The 19,557-nt window shown below is 32.5% G+C and overlaps 4 protein-coding genes across 5 annotated transcripts; 1 reads left to right on the top strand and 3 right to left on the bottom strand.

Moving 5' to 3' along the window:
• Positions 1–496: 496 nt before the first annotated feature.
• LOC123302779 (survival of motor neuron-related-splicing factor 30) lies at positions 497–4,463 on the bottom strand. Of its 2 annotated transcripts, XM_044885871.1 has the most exons (4): positions 4,326–4,450; positions 4,170–4,264; positions 3,804–4,088; positions 497–2,804 (listed from the first exon to the last, which is right to left on the bottom strand). In XM_044885871.1, the coding sequence occupies exons 1-4, from the start codon at positions 4,365–4,367 to the stop codon at positions 2,537–2,539; spliced, it is 690 nt and encodes a 229-aa protein (XP_044741806.1). In that variant the 5' UTR covers positions 4,368–4,450; the 3' UTR covers positions 497–2,536. The 2 variants fall into 2 exon arrangements, with proteins under 2 accessions (XP_044741806.1, XP_044741805.1); XM_044885870.1 differs by having other exon boundaries at positions 3,804–4,264; positions 4,326–4,463.
• A 799-nt stretch (positions 4,464–5,262) lies between these two features.
• On the top strand, positions 5,263–10,637 carry LOC123302718 (putative uncharacterized protein DDB_G0282133). Its single transcript, XM_044885781.1, has 2 exons — positions 5,263–7,819; positions 8,527–10,637. The coding sequence occupies exons 1-2, from the start codon at positions 5,364–5,366 to the stop codon at positions 9,443–9,445; spliced, it is 3,375 nt and encodes a 1,124-aa protein (XP_044741716.1). The 5' UTR covers positions 5,263–5,363; the 3' UTR covers positions 9,446–10,637.
• A 595-nt stretch (positions 10,638–11,232) lies between these two features.
• LOC123302748 (SET and MYND domain-containing protein DDB_G0284059) lies at positions 11,233–14,487 on the bottom strand. Its single transcript, XM_044885822.1, has 6 exons — positions 14,415–14,487; positions 13,635–14,199; positions 12,607–13,164; positions 12,101–12,269; positions 11,493–11,663; positions 11,233–11,429 (listed from the first exon to the last, which is right to left on the bottom strand). The coding sequence occupies exons 1-6, from the start codon at positions 14,428–14,430 to the stop codon at positions 11,238–11,240; spliced, it is 1,671 nt and encodes a 556-aa protein (XP_044741757.1). The 5' UTR covers positions 14,431–14,487; the 3' UTR covers positions 11,233–11,237.
• A 2,874-nt stretch (positions 14,488–17,361) lies between these two features.
• LOC123302773 (INO80 complex subunit B) lies at positions 17,362–18,535 on the bottom strand. Its single transcript, XM_044885860.1, has 2 exons — positions 18,441–18,535; positions 17,362–18,382 (listed from the first exon to the last, which is right to left on the bottom strand). Exons 1-2 carry the CDS (start codon positions 18,448–18,450, stop codon positions 17,505–17,507), a joined length of 888 nt encoding a protein of 295 aa, XP_044741795.1. The 5' UTR covers positions 18,451–18,535; the 3' UTR covers positions 17,362–17,504.
• Between the last annotated feature and the right edge of the window lie 1,022 nt (positions 18,536–19,557).

Raw genomic sequence — 19,557 nt, 5'->3', positions numbered from 1 at the left:
TCAGATTTTTCTTTATTTGAGGTTAGTTTACTATAATTGCATTTTTCCAACATACAAATTTAACAGTGGTTCAAAATTGATCTAAAAATATGAGTAAAGTACATATTAGTGAAGTTAGGGGTTATTTTGCAATTTATGATACAAAATGATGATTTTTTTTGTCAAATTTGAAACATACCTAAGAACACTATCCATTAAATCACCTTTCCCCTTAAAGCCTTTTCCAAACTGAGCCGATTTTGAAGATCATCGCCAATTTTTTAATTTTTTCGGGTACGGAAGCCCAAACTCGCACTTGAAACACTCTCAATTAAATTACCTTTCAAACAAAACAAAAAAATCAAAATCGGTTCATCCATTTAGGCGTTACGATGCAACAGGCAGCGGTCAAACTTATAACACCCCTTTTTTTAGTTCGGGGGTTAAAAAATACGCGAATATTCGTCCCATCACTAGTAAAAATAGGTTGTTTAAAGAATGAACACAAATCTTTTTTAAGTTATCAATTTATTTAAGAATATTTACATATTTATAATTAATTCCTAACAATTAAATTTAGGTCGGGGTCACACAGCCGTTTTAAAAATACGTTCGTAAATGCGCGCAATCATAAATATCGCATAAAATACCGAAAAATTAATTTTGTTTTTTTTTTGTACTTGATGGCGAATTGGTAAACGAAAAATTTTGCGATTCGATTGTCCTATTGTCTACGAATATTGAAAAAGTTGTCACGAAAATATCATTAATAATAAAATTTTTCGCGTTATTATTAATAAGTTTGAGCATGTGAACATTGGAAAAATTTATTTTCGGAAAAAAAAAACATGAACGTCGAATTAAACGTTCGCGTATCCCCGACCTTAGTCAACACAACAAAATACAAGTGGATAATCATTATCATTAAATCATCAAAATTTCGCAAAAATTATCTTTGTTTCTAGTTTATTTTTTTCGAAAAAATTGAAATTAAAAAATTTTCCAGAAGAAATGTATATATTACAATAATTTTTCAATATTATTCCGAATACGCCGTGATTCATTGAAAACCTACAATCCTTTGGAAATTTTCCATTTTACAAGAAATCGATTGTAAAAAAAAAAAATAGCTTGGATTCGAATTTCTATAAAAAACCGGATTTACAATCTCTCAAGAGACACAAAATATTTTTATCATTTTCCCTGAACGAAAATAAAATTTAGTAACTAAACTTTGACATTTTTAGAGTCTCAAAATTCCCCCAAAATACCCAGGTTTTCAAGATTATTGAGGGCACTCACCACCTTGATGTTATCAAATTTTAGGAAGACAAAAGATTTGGTGGTTGTTTCGTTCAAGATCATATTTTCCTGAGAATGAAAATTTTGATTTGGAGATTAACACCTTGGTCAAAATACCGTTAAACCTTTTCTTAAAGGGTTATATTCAGTTAGAATTTTCAAAGAATCATGCATTTCCGCAATGTACAAAGTATATTCTCTTAAAGTTTCAAGTTGATCCGAGAAATATTCACAAAGATAAAGGCATTGTTTTTTTCGAAGTAGGGTTTTCAAAATCCTTGAGCAAGATTTCTCCGAAACGGCTTGACTAATCGGTTTCGAATTTTTACACAATCTTCTTAGATATTTTTCCCAGGTATAAATCGAAAGAATAAGATTTCTGAAAATTATTTCGATATTTTAAATCACTTTGAAGTTGGAAATTTTTTGGAAGCCGCCATTTTGTTATAAATCACAATTTTGACTATTACTTCGATTAATACCTGTATTCATCTATCGATTTAATCCAACGAGAGATATGGTACGCACCGCCGGACACTTTTTTTTGGAGGACCTCCAGGAAATCGTCTACAGGAGCAGTACCATATCAAATTTATGAAATCGAACAATAGGATCTTAAAATTAAAGAAATGTCCTACATGTATACGTTTTCCAAAAAAAAACTCATAAAAACATGTTTTTTTGCGCTCACAATTGGAAATAACACCTTAAATCCTGACATTTCCAGAAAATTAAAATTTCCTGATATTTGTAGGTTTTTTCAGGTCAATTTTTCGTCAATCAAACCAAATATTAGATCGTTTTTACTAACAAACACAGGATTTTTCACGGCATTCGGTACAAATTGTAGCTAAACTGTTTGATTTTAAGAAAATTTGGTCAATAAACTGGCTTTTTCAACTTTTTGACGCAAAAAAAAAGTTTATCTGACTCGACTATAAAGAACGTAAAAATATGCATGATTTTCGTTTATACAAAAACATAAATTTAGTGCCTGGCGTAATATTTGACAATCATTTCAGAACGACTGGAAATTACTGGAAACAATAACTTTTCATATACTTTTACAAATGGTCTTGAATTTCCGAGTCTTAAAATGAGCTCTGGTAGGATTCAAAAAGACCAAGCGGATTGCGGATTGTATTTCTTATCCAAGACTTTGATAACTGTTTCTGAAATGATTGTCAAGTATAGCGGACAAGCTCTCGGTCTAAAAGAAAAACAAAAGTACAAATTTATATAGTTGAAGGTAATGCTAATTTTTCTTCCACTTTTCGGCAGTCGTAAACTCTGTCATAGGTTTTCCACTCATACCACAAGTACCGATCCCAACACGTCCGTTGACGTTGTCAGGTGATGCAAAAATACTTTTTGTTTTGACACCTTTTTTCGCAGCTTTCGTATTGAATGCTAACCATTTATTTTTTTCGACTTCACGTTCGGCTTCTAATTCTTTGAAACGTTGCTGTTTTTTCAATTTTTTCTTCTTTAAGTATTCTCTTTGATTTAATTTTAAATGTTTTCTGTAAAAAATAAAATGAGAGTGAAAGAATGAATTTTTTGTTGAGTTCAAGTTGAGACATAGTTATTGAAATAAATATCACGATACTCGAAATAAACTTGTATAAGAAATTTTACTTAAAAAAATATAATTAAAGAACATACAACAGACTAGTACAATCTTAGGCGTTCCGAAGATCTTAAATCTCTTCCAAGGACCTCTATTAGCAAGGTTGTTACGGCTATTACAAGACACTGGCTGGGCGGCAGGCACGCTGAACGCCATGGCCTGACAGTTTATCATGACTACTGCAGGATCTGCCATGGTGAGGAGGAAACGAAGTCTCATCTTCTCTGTCACTGTCCAGCTCTTGCCATGAAGACTTACTTGAGCCAGTCTTCCCTTCACGACCTCTCCGATCCAAAGTTCGTTGACGCCAAAACGCTCCTGCTGTTTCTAAATAGCTCTAAATGGTTCACAGAGAAGTGACCGGGGACGGGCTAACTCTCTTTTTAGAATCACAACGAACTTATGGTCTAAGTGTGTCAAATCCCAAGACAGCCACTCTAGCTTAGCCTAACCTAACCTACGACAGATCAATGACGGATTTAACAAGTGGACAAAGGAACAGTTTCCTACTGAGCCCTTGAAATAGGGCACTTCAAGGGGGCCCGAAGTACATTTATGAAGAAAGACTAAAAAAAAAGGGAGATGGAAAGACAAATTTGTTTAAGAGGGCACGACAAGGCTACACCTTTCCTTCTTAATATGACAAAAAAAAAAAAAACGATTCCGTAATCAACACTGCCTATACTCTCTAATTTTGAGTCTCTAATTTGAATTAAAAAAATAAGTTTCTAAAATCAGAAAAGCCCCCGTTGATCGTTGATCTTTCCGAAATTGGCATAGACTAAATTGCTGAACCCAATAATTTACTAAACTTAATGGAAAAATCAAGAAAAATGTGAAAAATTCTCATCGACATAAATTACGCGAAAAGTATCGAGTTGTACATACTCACTTATTTCTATCACCATGAACGTCAATAAATTTCTCCTTAATTTCCTTTAATTCGTCGACGGTAGTCGTGGATCGATTCTGATACGCTAAAAATGTGACATTAACTTGACCATCGGGCAACAAGCTATCAATAACCGCCTCATAAAATTGACTATTTTCAGCCCATTTTGCTAAACATCGATCACCCACTTTCCATTCTCGTTTAACCGTTGTGTTTGATTTTCGTGAGGATGTTGACGCGCCATGTAAGGATGCGAGTTTCGTTTCGGATGTTAATAAAGTTTTTGTGGCATCTGTGTCTCCATCATCTGACAGGCCCCCAGATCCACCATCAGTCGGTAAATAATCATCGCCATCTGCTTGTGATTTTAAATCTTTGCTCAATGCAATCACCTCCTCTAAATCTTGTTTTAACTTTAATAGTTCCCGATTATTGGGATCGGATAACAAAGCTGCTTCCACCTAAAAAGATTCAATGACATTTATGTTAAAATTTTGCAATATTTTTGCTACTTTCAATTACCTGTTGTAATTGTAAATAATAGTTTTGAAAATCGTCCGCCATCGTAAATGCCCGTCAATTTACAATTCAATCCGATTATTTTTTATTTCGAAAATTTTATTTATTCAAATACTACATTTGGTAACAATTTTATAAACTATTAAAAAAATTTATTTACACCATTAGATTATATTTTGTTTTTTCTGTTTGTCCCGATGTGGTACACTGAGTGTAAATTAATAAAATGACTGCTATTACATTGGCATAAGACTATCCTTTTCTAGACTTACATTTAGTGTAAATAGTGTATACACTAGGATACAAAAAGAACATATGTCATATTTTACAGCTAAGTTCAGATCAGAATGTAGGGTACGTTCGAATACAATATTATGTGCGATACCGGCCTAATAGTGAGCTCACATGAAATCTGTATTTTGATGTTGACGCTGAGCGTCTGATGCGTACTGGATTATTTCTTCTGAAGCGTCAGTTGTGTGCGGTCCTTCAATAAAATAAGTGATCGTGATATTCTATTGCGCTTATTAATGTTTGAAGAAATCTTATATAAAACAAGGAGAGATGATAGTTTCTTTGCAAAACTTATCAATTAGCATTTACTGCAGGATGACAAAAAATTTCAAGAATATTTTAGGCTAAGTGACTCCAGTTTCATTATGTTTTGGATCTTTCATAGGATGGTATTAGAACAGATTCTTCACACAGATATTAGTACCCTGTTAAATATTAAAAGTTTCCATTTTTACAAAAATATGAATACCAACCCTTTACAAAACGTTATCGTGTTCTGTTGTATCAAGAAGTGTGAATCGGCCACCATTATAAAATTATAAAACGAGGGAAACTTCAATTTTTTTTTTCATGTGCTCAGTGCTTGTTACCAGGGATATAGTAGTGAGGGCAAGTGCGGCTTTTAGCAATAAATGGCGGCCATTTGTATAAACAAACGAACGAAAAACTAATAAACGTGAATGGTGGATGATCGTTAGTTATCTATATTGTTAAAACTGTACCAATTAGTGTTATTCTACTTCGAAAATGGATTCGAAAGAAGAAAGTGATAATAAAAAAGATGAAGCGTTACAATCAAACAAAGATAATGATTCAGATAATGAATCCGTGAAGATAATTGAAAAACCTAGTGTAATAATTGATCTCGTCGATTCACCTGAAAATCGAGATTATATCGTCAATGACGGTGTCATTGAGATTGTCGATTCTCCCCCTGCGGATTACAGTGAAGTCATACAAATTAATAAAAAGTTAAAATTGGAATCAAATAACGAGAATGTCGATTCTTTTACAATAATTGATGACGATGAATCGAAAACCTCGTCAAAAAGTGAAAGTGATGAACGTATCAAGCAATCTCCGGGTACTGTTCAAAATAAAATTGATGAAAGAAGTGTGACGAGATTCTTTTCCATACTTCAAAAGCCCCCATGTAACATTCCAGAAAATGCCACAATTCAACCTTTTTCGTGTTTAGAATGGAATAAATATAAATCAATGCAGAGAAACGAATCTAGTGCATCATCTTCTCAAGTTCCAAGGAAACGAAAATCGTTCGAAGTTGATAATTTATATGGTGAAAGTTCATCACCAAGTCTTTCTACTAAAAAAGCATATTTCAATCCTACAGACGAGGATGAAAGAGAATTTATGATCGCATTTATATCAACTGTAGGTAAGTGTAGGGCACTGTTAGCTAAGAAAAATGAAAATAAAAATCTTGAAAGTGATATCCAAAGTATTTCATCCGATGAAGAAATTCAGAAGCCATCTCCAAATGGCCGAGAAGATGCAAAAAGAAGCCTCAATAATGACCGTTTATCATCAAACATTTTAAGCCCCACAAGCCCTTGTACAAGTTCAAGTTCTCTAACACCTCAAAAAGATGAAGAGAACTCATCATCAGATGAAGCTGGAGAAAGTTTCAAGGTAACTAAATCACTAAATAATTCACACAAAAAGATTTCTTCATCATCGTCAAGTTTATCATCTGAAGATGGCTTCACGAATACTTCGAAAATTGACAAAAATGAAAATAAAAGCATTGAAAGCATTTCATCGGAGGACGAAATGAAAAAACCATCTCCAAATGGCCGAGAAGATGTCAAAAGAAGTCACAATAATGACCGTTTACCATCAAACATTTTAAGCCCCACAAGCCCCTGTACAAGTTCCAGTTCTTTGGAAGATGATCAAACAAATGAGAGGAACAAATTAAGCGATAGCGAAACTACTCCAAAAATTGAAAATACACCTCAAAAAGAAACTTCTAATGCTCCAGGAGTTGGAGAAAGTTTCAAAGGAACTAATTCATTTAAAACGATTTCTTCACCATCGTCATCGTCATCTGAAGATGATTTTACGAATGAGAAAAATGAAATTACAAAAAGAGTATCACCTTCAAAGTGTTTCCGGGGGTTATTTAATGAAAATGATCCTACTTCGTTGGAAGATAAAGAAAATAAAAAAGAAACAGATGAAAGTGATGTTGAAAGCATTTCATCCGAGGAAGCATTTCCTAAATCATCTCCAAGTGGCCCAGAAGATGAAAAAAGAAGCCACAATAATGAACTTTCGTCATCAATCGAAGATGATCAAATAAATGAGAGCAACGAATTAAACGACAACGAAACTGCTCTAAAAAGCATTTCATCCGAGGAAGGAACGCCAAAATCATCTCCAAATGGCCGAGAAGATGAAAAAAGAAGCCACAATAATGAACATTCGTCATCAAACGAAGACGAATTAAGCGACAACGAGTCAAGTGCTCTAAAAAATCAAAATACACCTCAAAAAGATGACGAAAACTCATCATCGGATGAAGCTGGAGAAAGTTTCACGGGAATTGATTCACTAAACAATTCAACCAAAACGATATTTTCATCATCGTCAAGTTTATCATCTGAAGATGAGACGAATGAGAAAAATGAAAATAAAATTAAAAAAAGAGTACATTCAAGGCGTTTCCGGGAATTATTCTTTGATGAAAATACTCCTCTAAAGGATTACGAAAACCGAAGCCGAACAGACCAAAGTGATAATGAAAGCGTATCATCCGAGGAAGAATCTTTAAATGACCAAACAAATAAGAGTAGGGAATTAAGCGATAACGACAGTGATTTAGAAAATGATAAAACAAATGACAGTAATGAATTTAGCGATAACGAAAGTTCATCGGATGGAATTGATGATAATACATCTGAGGAAGAAGAAGTTAAAAAATTATCTTCAAATGACGAAGAAGATGCCATAACAAGATTTAATAATGAAAGCTTACGAACATCTACCCCGTGTCCAAGTGCTGGAGAAGATGATCAAACAAATAAGACTGACAAATCAAACGAAGACTATTATTCGTGTAGTGATACAGATTGCGCCTCATCTAAATCCGAGGAATCAGGGGATGATGCTTCAAGTAACGACAATGATTCTCAAGATGAAAAAACTGAACATAGCAGCCGTTCTCATGAAATTAAGCATGGGTAACATTTTTTTATTTAATTACTAGCCACATACCCGCCCGTTTCACGTCTATATTGCTCTTTACGAACTTGAAATCGCTTTTTTACGTCCTGAGCACGCTGATAAAATTTCAACTTGGTATCTGTTTTCGTTTTTGAGTTACCGTGTTGTCAGACGGATAGACAGACAGACAACCGTATATGAACTACAAACTTGGGACTAAATTTAGTATACTTTGATATATTTCATATACATGCTATAAGAAACAATTGAAATACTCAGTATAGAGACAGTGCTGATTACGCAATAGTTTTTTTTTGCGTTATGTAAGTAAAGAAAGATAGCCACTCTTACACACAATGTAATAAGAGTATTTTTCTTCTCACTTCCTCAGTGGCTTGATATATCTTTTCATTTTTGAGTTATCGTGATCACAGACGGACAGACATACTGACAACCGGGAATAGATTAATTAGGTGATTTTATGAACACCTATACTTAAATTTTCTTAGTAGCATCAATATTTCTAAGCGTTACAAACTTTGAACTGTACTTAGTATACTTTGTTGATATATTTCATATATACATGATATAAAAATGCAAGGATTGACATTCAACACTTTCTATACAGGTTATTTCAACAATTAACTCAATCAATTGTTTATTTTCACTTGTTTTATTTTCCATTTAAATTCCACTAATGCATAGTTTCAATTCATTTGTTTAGGAATAATAACAATTCATCAACATCTTTTAAAGAAGATTCTAAGGATGGTTTGAATGCCGGAAATGATTGTTCTGAAGAGAGGTCTACTCCAAATAAGTTTCTTTCTGAAAACGTTAATGATAATAATGATAACGGAAATCCTGTGGCTAATGAAAATGTCTCTTCAAGTCTTATGCCCATTTATGAGAATGTAAGTGATGTTGACACAACTGAAGATGTCCAAATCAACAATTCTAGCGCATCCACAGAAGTATACATCTCTTCTGCGCAAGAACATTTAATGAAAGAGAATGTACCCCCATCGCATTTACGTGATCATCAGTATGTTGATATCTATGACGATGGCAATATGTCATTGCCATCTTGTTCAACAGGACCAGCAAAAACAAGTAAACAAGCCGCGAACTCAAGGAAACGTCAAAATCGCAAAAATCGAATTAAACAACGTAAAGCTGAAATAATGCTACGGAATGAACAACGTCGACGGAAAAAACGTGAACTTCGTGAAAGGCTACGTCAAGAAAAGCTTAGAGAAGCTCAATTCCCCGACCTTGCACCAGAAAAAAGCATTTGCCTATTTTATATGAAAGGTAACTGCCGAAAAGGCCAGGACTGTGGCTTCAGCCACTGTGCGATGCCACCAATAAAATTAGAACCTTGTAAGTTCTTTTTTCGTGGGTCATGTGCCAAAGGTAATGGTTGTTTGTATATGCATTCAGAATACCCTTGTGAGCATTATACTTTTGATGAGCGCTGTATAAAGAATGAAACAAATGAATGCCCTTACTCACACGAAGGCAAATTAAATGACCAATTAAAACAAGAAATATTCGCGTACCGTTTTGGAAATAACAATAACAATGATAATAATTCAACCGGCGGTGGTTCAAGTCAACAGGACGGTCAATCTACTGTTTAACATGATTTTGCATCGTGTTAGGTGTGCTTTAACTCTATATTTTTTTTTAAAATGTAATATTAGGGGCTATCCATCAATTACGTCACACCAATTTTACGATTTTTTAACCAACCCTACTCCTCTCTCAGCAGTTAAAAATCTTCATGGGCTAGTTTTTTTTTTATACATATAAATTTTGCGCCCCAAAGCTTTTGACTTCTACCTCTCCTCCTTATCGGTGCCGTAATTAATGGATGGTCTCTTATTGGAATTCGAACACTGGATCTTTGGATACTTCTAACACTTCTTTATTTTACACTCGATAAGTTTAAATACCTTTTTTATTACATTTCGTTATTTAAATACGATCCAAAAGAATCGCTCAATTCGCTCATAAAATGAGCCCAAAAGACGAGAGAAGAAGAAATAGAGTATCGAAAGACAAAAAATCATGCAGACCAGTCAATCCTTTAACGAAGACATAACTTTCGTATCAGAATCAATCGAAATTCTGATCTTCTATCGTTTGCTTTTTTTTTGTCGTTTTTTAAAGATCCAATGTTCAAAATAAATGTTCAAAAATTTGATGTTCCTTTTTATGGCTGCAGTATAAGAAGAATATTGATTGATGAATTTGTGAAGTTTGTTTATTTTTTCGTGGTGTCAAAATAGTATTTCTGTGTCTATTTTGAGGCAAATCGACGAAGTGACTTGATTTTTTATTTTAGAAAATGCGCTATTTAAAATTGTGGATCAAATGTGGCAAACTTTTAAAAGAATTTCGTTGTGCTTAACGCAATAAAACCATAAAATTTGCGAAAATTATCTATTACTTCTCGGGAAAAAGATTTTACGGTTATTTGGACAATTTAGAATAACAAACGTATCTTACGAATTTTCTCTTAAACTAATAATAATAATAAAACAAAAGAGGGGTACCGCAAGTGGGTTCCTAGCACCTAGATTAAGATTCCTCTGTGTTCTCCTTGAGAACGATCTGTCACTCGATTTATTGCAGCTTTATTAGAAAGTTTGAGCTGGTTACCGATGGGTCAAATGATTTTGCAGTCCGCTCCCGGGCCAGTACTTTTAACGAAAGAAAAGCTTGTCGCGTTTTTATTTTTGCGTAATGTATTTTCTAAAAAAGAAGATCATTTTGATTCGTCGATCTATCACAAAATACCAACATTTCAATAATTTCCTTGTATTTTGACATGACTTTATTATAATTTTAAGACTTAATTATTAATTATATTTTTGAGAGTTAATTATTAATTTTATGAGATTTCGAATTAGAATGTGATATTTTTGTTTGTATTTATAATAATTCATATTTAGCTGATTTTATATTTCGAAAACGATCTAGTCCATGAATGGAAACTTTAAGTACTATTAATATTAAATATTTTGTATTGTTTGTTTTTTCTTAAGAATTTTCAAAATTTTAAACGTAAGACTGAAATGTGATACGCTTATCGTACAGGGTGATATTCGTACAAAGTGATTAAAAACAGAATATTAAACAATGTATATAGGGTGTCCCACAATAATTTTAAACAAAGAGGTGCAAAACACTTTAAACAAATCAGCGATCATTTTTAATTGTTAATAATCATAAAAATATTGTATTTAATCATAGAAATATTTGAATTAGGATTTTTTGAATTAATTTAAAACAAAACAGTAGTTTTTTTTTACATACAAATAAATATACTTTTAAGAATAATTTTTTGAGGACACCCTATATATAAAATTTATACTATAAAAGGGTATATGTATTATGTTTTCCAAATAAATGTAGTAATTTAAATGTTTAAAAATTAGTTTTATTTCCTAAATCCAACAAACATCTTCGTATTCCTTGTTGACATAAAGTATAATCCCGAAATGGTGGAGCCAAAACTTCATTCATTATCGACAACGCTTTCTTCAGCATTTGAAAGGCATTCGTCGTATCACCTTTTTCAATGAATTCATTCGCCTTTTTACATAAATAATCGGTTTCCTGGACGTAAAAAAAATATCAATTAATTAGCTCATCCAGAAAATATACAAATCGCGTTTTTACCTCCAAAGATTTTAATCCTTTTAGAATATTTGTATTCTGATCGCACAGACCACAATGTGCAAAGAATTTATCAGTGTTCACACTTATCGGAATGATATTCGTGCACTTGATTTGAGCATCGCAACGGAATCGTAATATTGATGGGTTCATGTTGTCAAACGTGGGCCAATTCTGTATGGGGGAAATACAGGAACATATGAATCAGAAAAATCAATCCTATAAATTCATGTTTTAGTCGCAGAAACGAAACACTAAAAACGGTCAACTTCGAAAACTTTGAACAGTGAATTAAGTAACCGTAAATATACTTAATTCACAATTCGGTTAATAGTGATGGAAATGATTTCAAACTTGTTACATTGGGGGTTTTTTGGAGTCGCTGAACACGAATATCGCGTCAGAACTGGTCTCCGAGGCACCTGGTGCTCAGGGTAAACGGTATCTCCGCCGTCTCTTGGAGTTTTCGGGAAATTCGTTATATAATCGGTCCAAACTCGTTACTCGGAAGTAAATGTTCGGAAATGATTCAGAATATTCAATCTCTAGAAACCGTAAGCATAGATTTACGAAATAGTGACCGAATTTTGTTTATTTATGGAGTCTTTTACCTGCATACATGGCATACAAAAACAATCAAACCAATATTGCTCTTTCAATATACGTTTACGTTCATACAATGGTGATTCAGTGTAAATCGGTCCATAGTTTTCAGCAATCATTTCACCTTTTTTGATATTTTTTATTGCTCGAACTATTACAGATGTACCATGAAAATATCTGAAATGGAAATTATTCATTCTTCAAACGATAATCAAATCAAAAATTTCGATGTCGATTGAATATTATAAATTTAAATATGGTGTAGCATTTGATTACACCACAGTTGGTATCGGCAGCCTAGTTCATCCTGTTTCGAGACGCCGCATGATTGCATGTAAGTCAAGTGATTTTGGAATTTCCAAATGTAGTTATGTAATGTATATGCCTGAGAAAATAATTTTTTATAAATATTACAATAGGCTTTTGTCCTAAATTTCCGCCTATCGTGGGGACACCTTAACCCATTCTTCAATCATAAGATTTGTGTATACTTTTTGGTCATTCTAGCACCTACCTGATAATTCCTGGATCACATGAATGATTAAATAACGCTAATGTTGGATAAATCGCTCCACCCAAAAATATAGATTTGGCTAAATCGACACGTTTTGGATAAACTTCATCCATTTTTAATTCGGATATTTCATGTGCATTAAATTGTAAAATTTCCAAATGTTTAATTATTAAACCACCAATAAAATACTTGAAATCGATCGTAGAATCGGATGTAAAATAATTGGATTGTTCCAAACATTTCATAAGGTACAATGCCATTATGGATCGATGGAAGAAATCCTCTTGTGAACGTTTATCACTATGTGTGACCAATGTTAAAACTTGATTGTATACATTTTGAGTTTTACAGTTTGATGAGTACAATTCTTGAAAATATTCTTGATTACGTTCCGTGATAAAACGTAAAGCCATTAAACAGATAATTGATATTCCTGAATCCCAAATGGATTGAGTGATTCCACATTCATGATTGTGATAAATTTTTGATTTTGTTTTACATAATTCACTGCAGAATATTACATTTGCACATGAGTCACATGCTATTGGTGCTTGTAATCTGCAAAAGTGGAAATATCAAAAGTGGAAATATCAATCTTCTTAATTAGTATGCAAATGGTTTTTGAGGCAAAAAATCAATCTAGCTAAGTTTCATTTTAAAAAAATGGCGTTTTATCGGTGTTTTCAGGAAAAACTGAAACGTTGACTGCAAAATATGACTCTTCCTGGCATCTATTGGGGACGAAATAAAGTACATTATCGGGACATTCAAATTGATATTTGTGTAGAGACATTTTAAATGGTAGTTTTTAACTCAAAAAAAACTCGGGCCGTTCTGATCAAGAGCTCTCAATTCCACAAAATTTTTTAACGGATAGTTTTCGAGTGAGGGACGATTAAAGCTACAAATGATAGCTTTTGATCAGAATGATTCAAAGAACGTTTTACGGTGGGTTAGAAAAAGTTTCACAGAAAGCCATTTTACTATCTAATATTGTGGGCTTCATTTATGTTGACTACGAAACTTACTTTAGAAAACAATGTTGGCAATGCGTTAACGAATAATTCGACAACAACACAGAACATGCAGCTTTCTCAACGATTAACGTATCTCCCACTTGAATATCATTATTGGCAACAGCATAACGACCCAAATTCTCATTAAACTCAAATTTCACTAATTCGCTTGCATTTGGATACTCTGTATTGCATTTGGCCGTTAATTCTGGTAAATAATCACTTCGTACTTTTTTCACATCCAAATTAAAATCACTTTGTTTTGAATTTAGAACGTTTTTATCTTTGGATAACATTCCAACCATAATTTGAGCATCCATTTGTAATTGTTGCTTACGTTCCAATGGTAACTTACAATCGCTTAACGTTGATATAGTGCGTTTGAATGCATCCAATGCATCCGCATGTTTTTTTAATGCTAGATAGATACGTGCTTTACGTTCATGTAATTTGTATTGCATATCTTTTGGATAATCCATTTTTAGAGCACATTCAATGTCAATTAAAGCTAAACGATACAATTTTAGATGTTGTAAAACTGCACTTCGATTTGCACGAATTATTGCCACATCCTTTGCTGTATACAAAAATAAATTCCTTTCAAAATATTGCAAAAATTATCCTCAGGCTTAGCCAAAAACTTGAATAAAAAAAAAATAAAAAAAACACGATACTGAAAGTTTTTTTTGGTCAATGGATTATGAACTATCACGCCCAGAAATTCATCAGAAATCATTTCGAATTCTATGCTAAAAAGTCGTAAAAATTTTTTACTTAGAACTAAAAACTTACCGGATTGAATTGGCATCGAAATAAGCGCTTTATTATACAATTCCAAAGCTTGCAAATCATGTTTAAGCGTAAATTGTTTGTTCCCATCATTTTTATAGTTGATAGCTTGTTCAAAATTTTTGGTTACAGTACGAGCACATGCCGGTACTTGTAAATTTTTCAAATTATACACAAATTGAAATCGTTGTGTGTTCGTTTGTAATTTTGTAAATGAATCAAAATCATTTGTTGATAATTCGCTTCGAATTTTTTGATAGCAATTTTTGAAAATATCATTTGTTGTATTATTAATTTGATTCATTTTCTTTTTTTGATTTGTTCAAGTTTGTTTTATTTGTTCAAGATAATTTGATTTATATTTAGCTGTGCATATGGTCAAATTATTTATAGCATGTGCGGAGTGCAGACGTCCACCACCACAGCTGTGCTCGTATACATTTAACGCACGAACAGACCGCCAAGCTGTTCTATTTGCGAATATACATGCAACCATAATAGTCAAGTGAACAAGTAATGGTCGTAAAAATACGAGTTATGGCTTGTTAGATTCGAAATTATGTCTATAGACGAATCAATTTAGACGAAAAAAGTGTAAAATGAAGCATTTTTTTGTACCTCGATCTCTAGGGCCAATTTAAAAAAAAAATGTTCAAGAAGATGCATAGAGCAAAATCTACATCTAACTTGTTGCCGCTAGAAAGTTTGGCCATTGCTATTGGCCAAATAGGCTAATTATAAGAATCCATTTCTGAGACGAATTTTTAAAATTTTAAAACTTTGGAAATATTCAAGAAAATGGGCCAGAAACAGGAGGATTTTCGGTGTCACTGATCACTATTCCGAAGTCACAATTTCGATATACTCCCCCCTCCCCTCTAGGGGTAATTATTAAATCCCAAAAATTGAATTGTATTCTATATCATCTAAATTATATCCAATTTTAATTAACTCAGTAACGAATTTTACTAAACTTGGGTCAAACTTTTCAAATTTGTGGTCAAATTTAACCTAGTTATAACCGTTTTGAAAATTGTGGGGTCCTGGTACCGATACTTCGTAGAAAGGTGAATCTAAGCTAAAAAATAACATCAAAAATGAAAAGTCTGACCCAAAATTAGTGGGTTTCAAAAAAAATTCCATTCAGATCGGATAATATTTGGATATTTTATGAAAAAAATTGATTTTTTGAACTTTATGACGTCATCAAAATCAAAAAAATTAAATTTTGCTCTATCACATCCAAATTATATCCAATTTTAATCAACCAAGTAAGGAATTATACTAAATTTGGGTCACACTTTTCAAATTTGTGGTTAAATTTAACCTAGCTATAACCGTTTTGAAAATTGTGGGGTCCTGGTACCGATACTTCGTAGAAAGGTGAATCTAAGCTAAAAAATAACATCAAAAATGAAAAGTCTGACCCAAAATTAGTGGGTTTCAAAAAAAATTCCATTCAGATCGGATAATATTTGGGTATTTTATGAAAAAAATTGATTTTTTGAACTTAATGACGTCATCAAATTTCAAAAAATTGAATTTTGCTCTATCAGATCCAAATTATATCCAATTTTAATCAACCAAGTATGGAATTATACTAAATTTGGGTCACACTTTTCAAATTTGTGGTCAAATTTAACCTAGCTATAACCGTTTTGAAAATTGTGGGGTCCTGGTACCGATACTTCGTAGAAAGGTGAATCTAAGCTAAAAAATAACATCAAAAATGAAAAGTCTGACCCAAAATTAGTGGGTTTCAAAAAAAATTCCATTCAGATCGGATAATATTTGGGTATATTATGAAAAAAATGGATTTTTGAATTTTATGACGTCATCAAAATCCAAAAAATTGAATTTTGCTCTATCACATCCAAATTATATCCAATTTTAATCAATCAAGTATGTAATTATACTAAATTTGGGCCATTCTTTTTGAATTTGTGGACAAATTTAACCTATCTATAAAAGTTTTGAAGATAGTGGGGTTCTGATGCCCATATTTCGCAAAAAAATGAATGTTATCTAAAAAATTACATCAAAAATGAAAAGTTTGACCCAAAATTAGTGCTTCTTTATGAATCCGATAAGATATTTGTTCTGGAATAATTTTGTAAACTAATTTACTAAACATTTTATTGGATTCAAAAAATTAAAATACAATTTTCAAATTATAAATATTTTATTTAAAAAAATTATTAATTTCATAATTATTTATTGCTATTAAGTTTAAAATACGGATCATTCAAATGTTTTTAAAGCATTCCCAAGTAAATCACAAGTAAATCCAACCCAAAATCAAGCACCCTTTCAATTAAATCAACACCAGCATTCGCGTCAACCGTTTGATGATCTTAAGTCGCGTGATAAGAGATTTGCTGATGCGTTCTGCACATGCGTAAAATATTCCTTAACTTTGTAAAACATAACCTCTACATAATTTTATATAAATTTATTTTTTAATACACTAGCTAATTAAAAATAGTTTGATTACATGATTTTCAATCTTAAGTTTGTCTTATTTACTGAGTACACGGGCAAGCTCGAAAATTTCCGAAGTTAATGTTTTTTTGCTTACGCTTTTACTTTCGTGATGAAAGAAATGTTCACAGTTTCTCAAGGACTTGAAAAAAATATATTTTTTAAAACTGTATGAGCTGATAAAATCTGAGAAATTCATAATTCAAAAAAAAATTAAAATTATATGAAGAAAAACAATTGCCTTTTTCTTTAAAGCCTTTTCCAAACTGAACAGATTTGGAAGATCATCGCAAATTTTTCGTATTTTCGAGTACGGAACCCTGAATTCGAATTTGAAGATAACTAAGAGCATAGCTAAGAACACTCTCCATTAAATGACCTTTCAAACAAAACCAAAAAAATCAAAATCGGTTCACCCTTTTAGGCGCTACGATGCCATTGACAGACAGACACACACACACATAGCGGTCAAACTTATAACACCACTTTTTTCATTCGGGAGTTAAAAAAAAAAGTTATTTATGTTTTAAATCGTGTGTGAGCAAAATGCTCACAACACGGGTTAAAAAATAAATAGAATTAATGACAAGTAGTTTCGGTATTGTTGGTAATTCAACGGATATTCATTTTGTAACATTGTAGACTACATAATGGCACTTTGGTTATAGAACATGCATATTTTTTCGGATTTTTACAGCCGGCCACACCGCATAAAATCCGTTCCGGTATTTTTTGTTCACTCAATAATTTCGATCTCATATCAAACTCAACAGTTTCTGGGAACGATAACGTGATTTCCTGTAAATTTTGTTTATATGAAATTAACGGTACGTTCCGTTTCGCTTTCATTTTAGCCGATTTATTTATTTTTGTTTCTTGTTTCTTTAATAATCGTTCCATTGTACGTTTCTTATCTTTTTCACGTTTTTCATCCGCCAACTGTTTTCGTTTTTGTGATTTTAGGGCGGCTTTTTGAATTGCTTCCGCTGTCATAACTTTCTCTTTGTATCCGGTGGGTAGGGACATTAATGTTTCTCGACTTGGTGATGCTTCTTTGTCGGTACCACGTTCATACATCGCCCGTTGACGGGCTGTCATTAGTTTTGGATCTTTTGGTTTGATTTTTTTCAGTTCATCATCCACATCTTCCAATTTTCCCGATTCGATAGCGTCTAACCAACGTTCTTCTTCACTGGACGTGCCACTGTCACGGCCCCTAGTCCGTTTCTTTTTAGCTGTGTTTGCTTTTAAAGGTGGTGCATTAATTGGGGTCGTTACTGTTGGTGGTGTTACAGGTTTCGATTCAGTTTTGATTAACTTTGTTTTTTCTATGGGTAACATTGGAGGTGGTGATTTTACTTTGATGTTTTCTTCATCCATCGACATGTCAACAGAACCTTCACTATCATCACGAATTTTTCGACGTTTATGTTTTTTATGCTTATGTCGTCTTCTATTGGAAGACGGTGAATCTGATTCACCTAAATCGTCTGAAATATGAAATTAATAATTATTTAATATTCAAAAATATTTCAAGAAAATACATACCGATATCCATTTCGACTTTTCTTTTTTGTTTATTTCAAAATATTTTAACCTCAAATTTGGCAATATCATTATACACAAATTCATGGACATATATCATCTGGACGTGCTTAGCTAGTGTGATAATGTTTTATATGTATAATAATAATATTAGTCTCAAAGTCTCAACCATCCTGGGAAATGATTAATATCTGGGAAAAATATCTATAAAGATTTTATAAAAATTCGAAACCGATCGGTCGAGTCGTTTCGGAGAAATCTTGCTCACTGACTTTGAAAATGCTGTTTCGAAAAAAAACGCGTTTAAAGTTTCAAAAGATTACACTCTGAGAATATGCTTAAATACATATACATTCCGGAATTGCAAAAAAAAATCGATTCTTTGAAAATTCTAACTGGATATAACCCGTTAATAGATTTCGAGAATGTGGGATCCAGGCAGTGATGGATTTAAGGGAAGCAGCCCAATAGGCAAAATCCCCATGGGGTCCTTAAAAATATAGTTTGAGGCCCCTTCTGCATCGAATTTTGTGCTCTACTATAGACAGCTCTCTTGTATTTTTATACCAACTATATTCACATTTTTTTGAATCCTCAGGAGGGTGGGATTCAGTGGCCAAATGCTCCTTTGACCATCTGTTAAATCCATCATTGGGTTCAGGTCTTGGTATTTAGCATAAAAGTGAATAGCAACAATAAAACTAATATTAAAAATGAAAAGTTTGATCCAAAAATTATAGTTTCAATAAAAAATTCCATTTAGATCGGATCAAATTTGCATGTGTTACAAAAATTAGGCTTATTTGAAAATTTGAAAATAATTTGCGACATATGACCCCTAAAGTTTGAGATTTCTTTTGGTATTATGAAACGTTTTAACAAATTTTTTTCCTCGATTTTGTAGAGCTACTATATTTTGCCTTTAAGCTAAAAACATCTGTATATGTCGATGGAAATATTAATTAGTTCAAATTATCTCCTGTAGAGGTTTATCAATCTCTTTTGTTTTGTAAATTCGTTTATTTGTTATTCAAGTTGTAACCAAAGAGCATAGGATAGAGGAGAAGCAGCCCATATGAGCTAATGTAAAATCGTAGTATACGAGTTTCAGCGCCTCTAC

Source organism: Chrysoperla carnea, chromosome X, assembly GCF_905475395.1.
Source record: "Chrysoperla carnea chromosome X, inChrCarn1.1, whole genome shotgun sequence".
NCBI classification, from domain to species: domain Eukaryota; kingdom Metazoa; phylum Arthropoda; class Insecta; order Neuroptera; family Chrysopidae; genus Chrysoperla; species Chrysoperla carnea.
Note: the sequence above shows the minus strand (reverse complement) of the source record. Positions and strands in the feature narration are given on the sequence as shown.

What these genes read in the sequence shown, in the direction of transcription:
- LOC123302748 (XM_044885822.1), bottom strand. An exon ending in TTTGTATGCCATGTATGCAG is followed by an intron (nt 11,664 to 12,100) that starts GTAAAAGACTCC and finishes TCCCCCATACAG; the next exon opens with AATTGGCCCACGTTTGACAA. An exon ending in AAGGATTAAAATCTTTGGAG is followed by an intron (nt 11,430 to 11,492) that starts GTAAAAACGCGA and finishes TTTTACGTCCAG; the next exon opens with GAAACCGATTATTTATGTAA.
- LOC123302779 (XM_044885870.1), bottom strand. Translation starts at nt 4,367, where the DNA reads ATGGCGGACGATTTTCAAAACTATTATTTACAATTACAACAG. An exon ending in ATTATTTACAATTACAACAG is followed by an intron (nt 4,265 to 4,325) that starts GTAATTGAAAGT and finishes GAATCTTTTTAG; the next exon opens with GTGGAAGCAGCTTTGTTATC. An exon ending in GTTCATGGTGATAGAAATAA is followed by an intron (nt 2,805 to 3,803) that starts GTGAGTATGTAC and finishes TATTTTTTACAG; the next exon opens with AAAACATTTAAAATTAAATC.
- LOC123302718 (XM_044885781.1), top strand. Translation starts at nt 5,364, where the DNA reads ATGGATTCGAAAGAAGAAAGTGATAATAAAAAAGATGAAGCGTTACAA. An exon ending in TCTCATGAAATTAAGCATGG is followed by an intron (nt 7,820 to 8,526) that starts GTAACATTTTTT and finishes TCATTTGTTTAG; the next exon opens with GAATAATAACAATTCATCAA.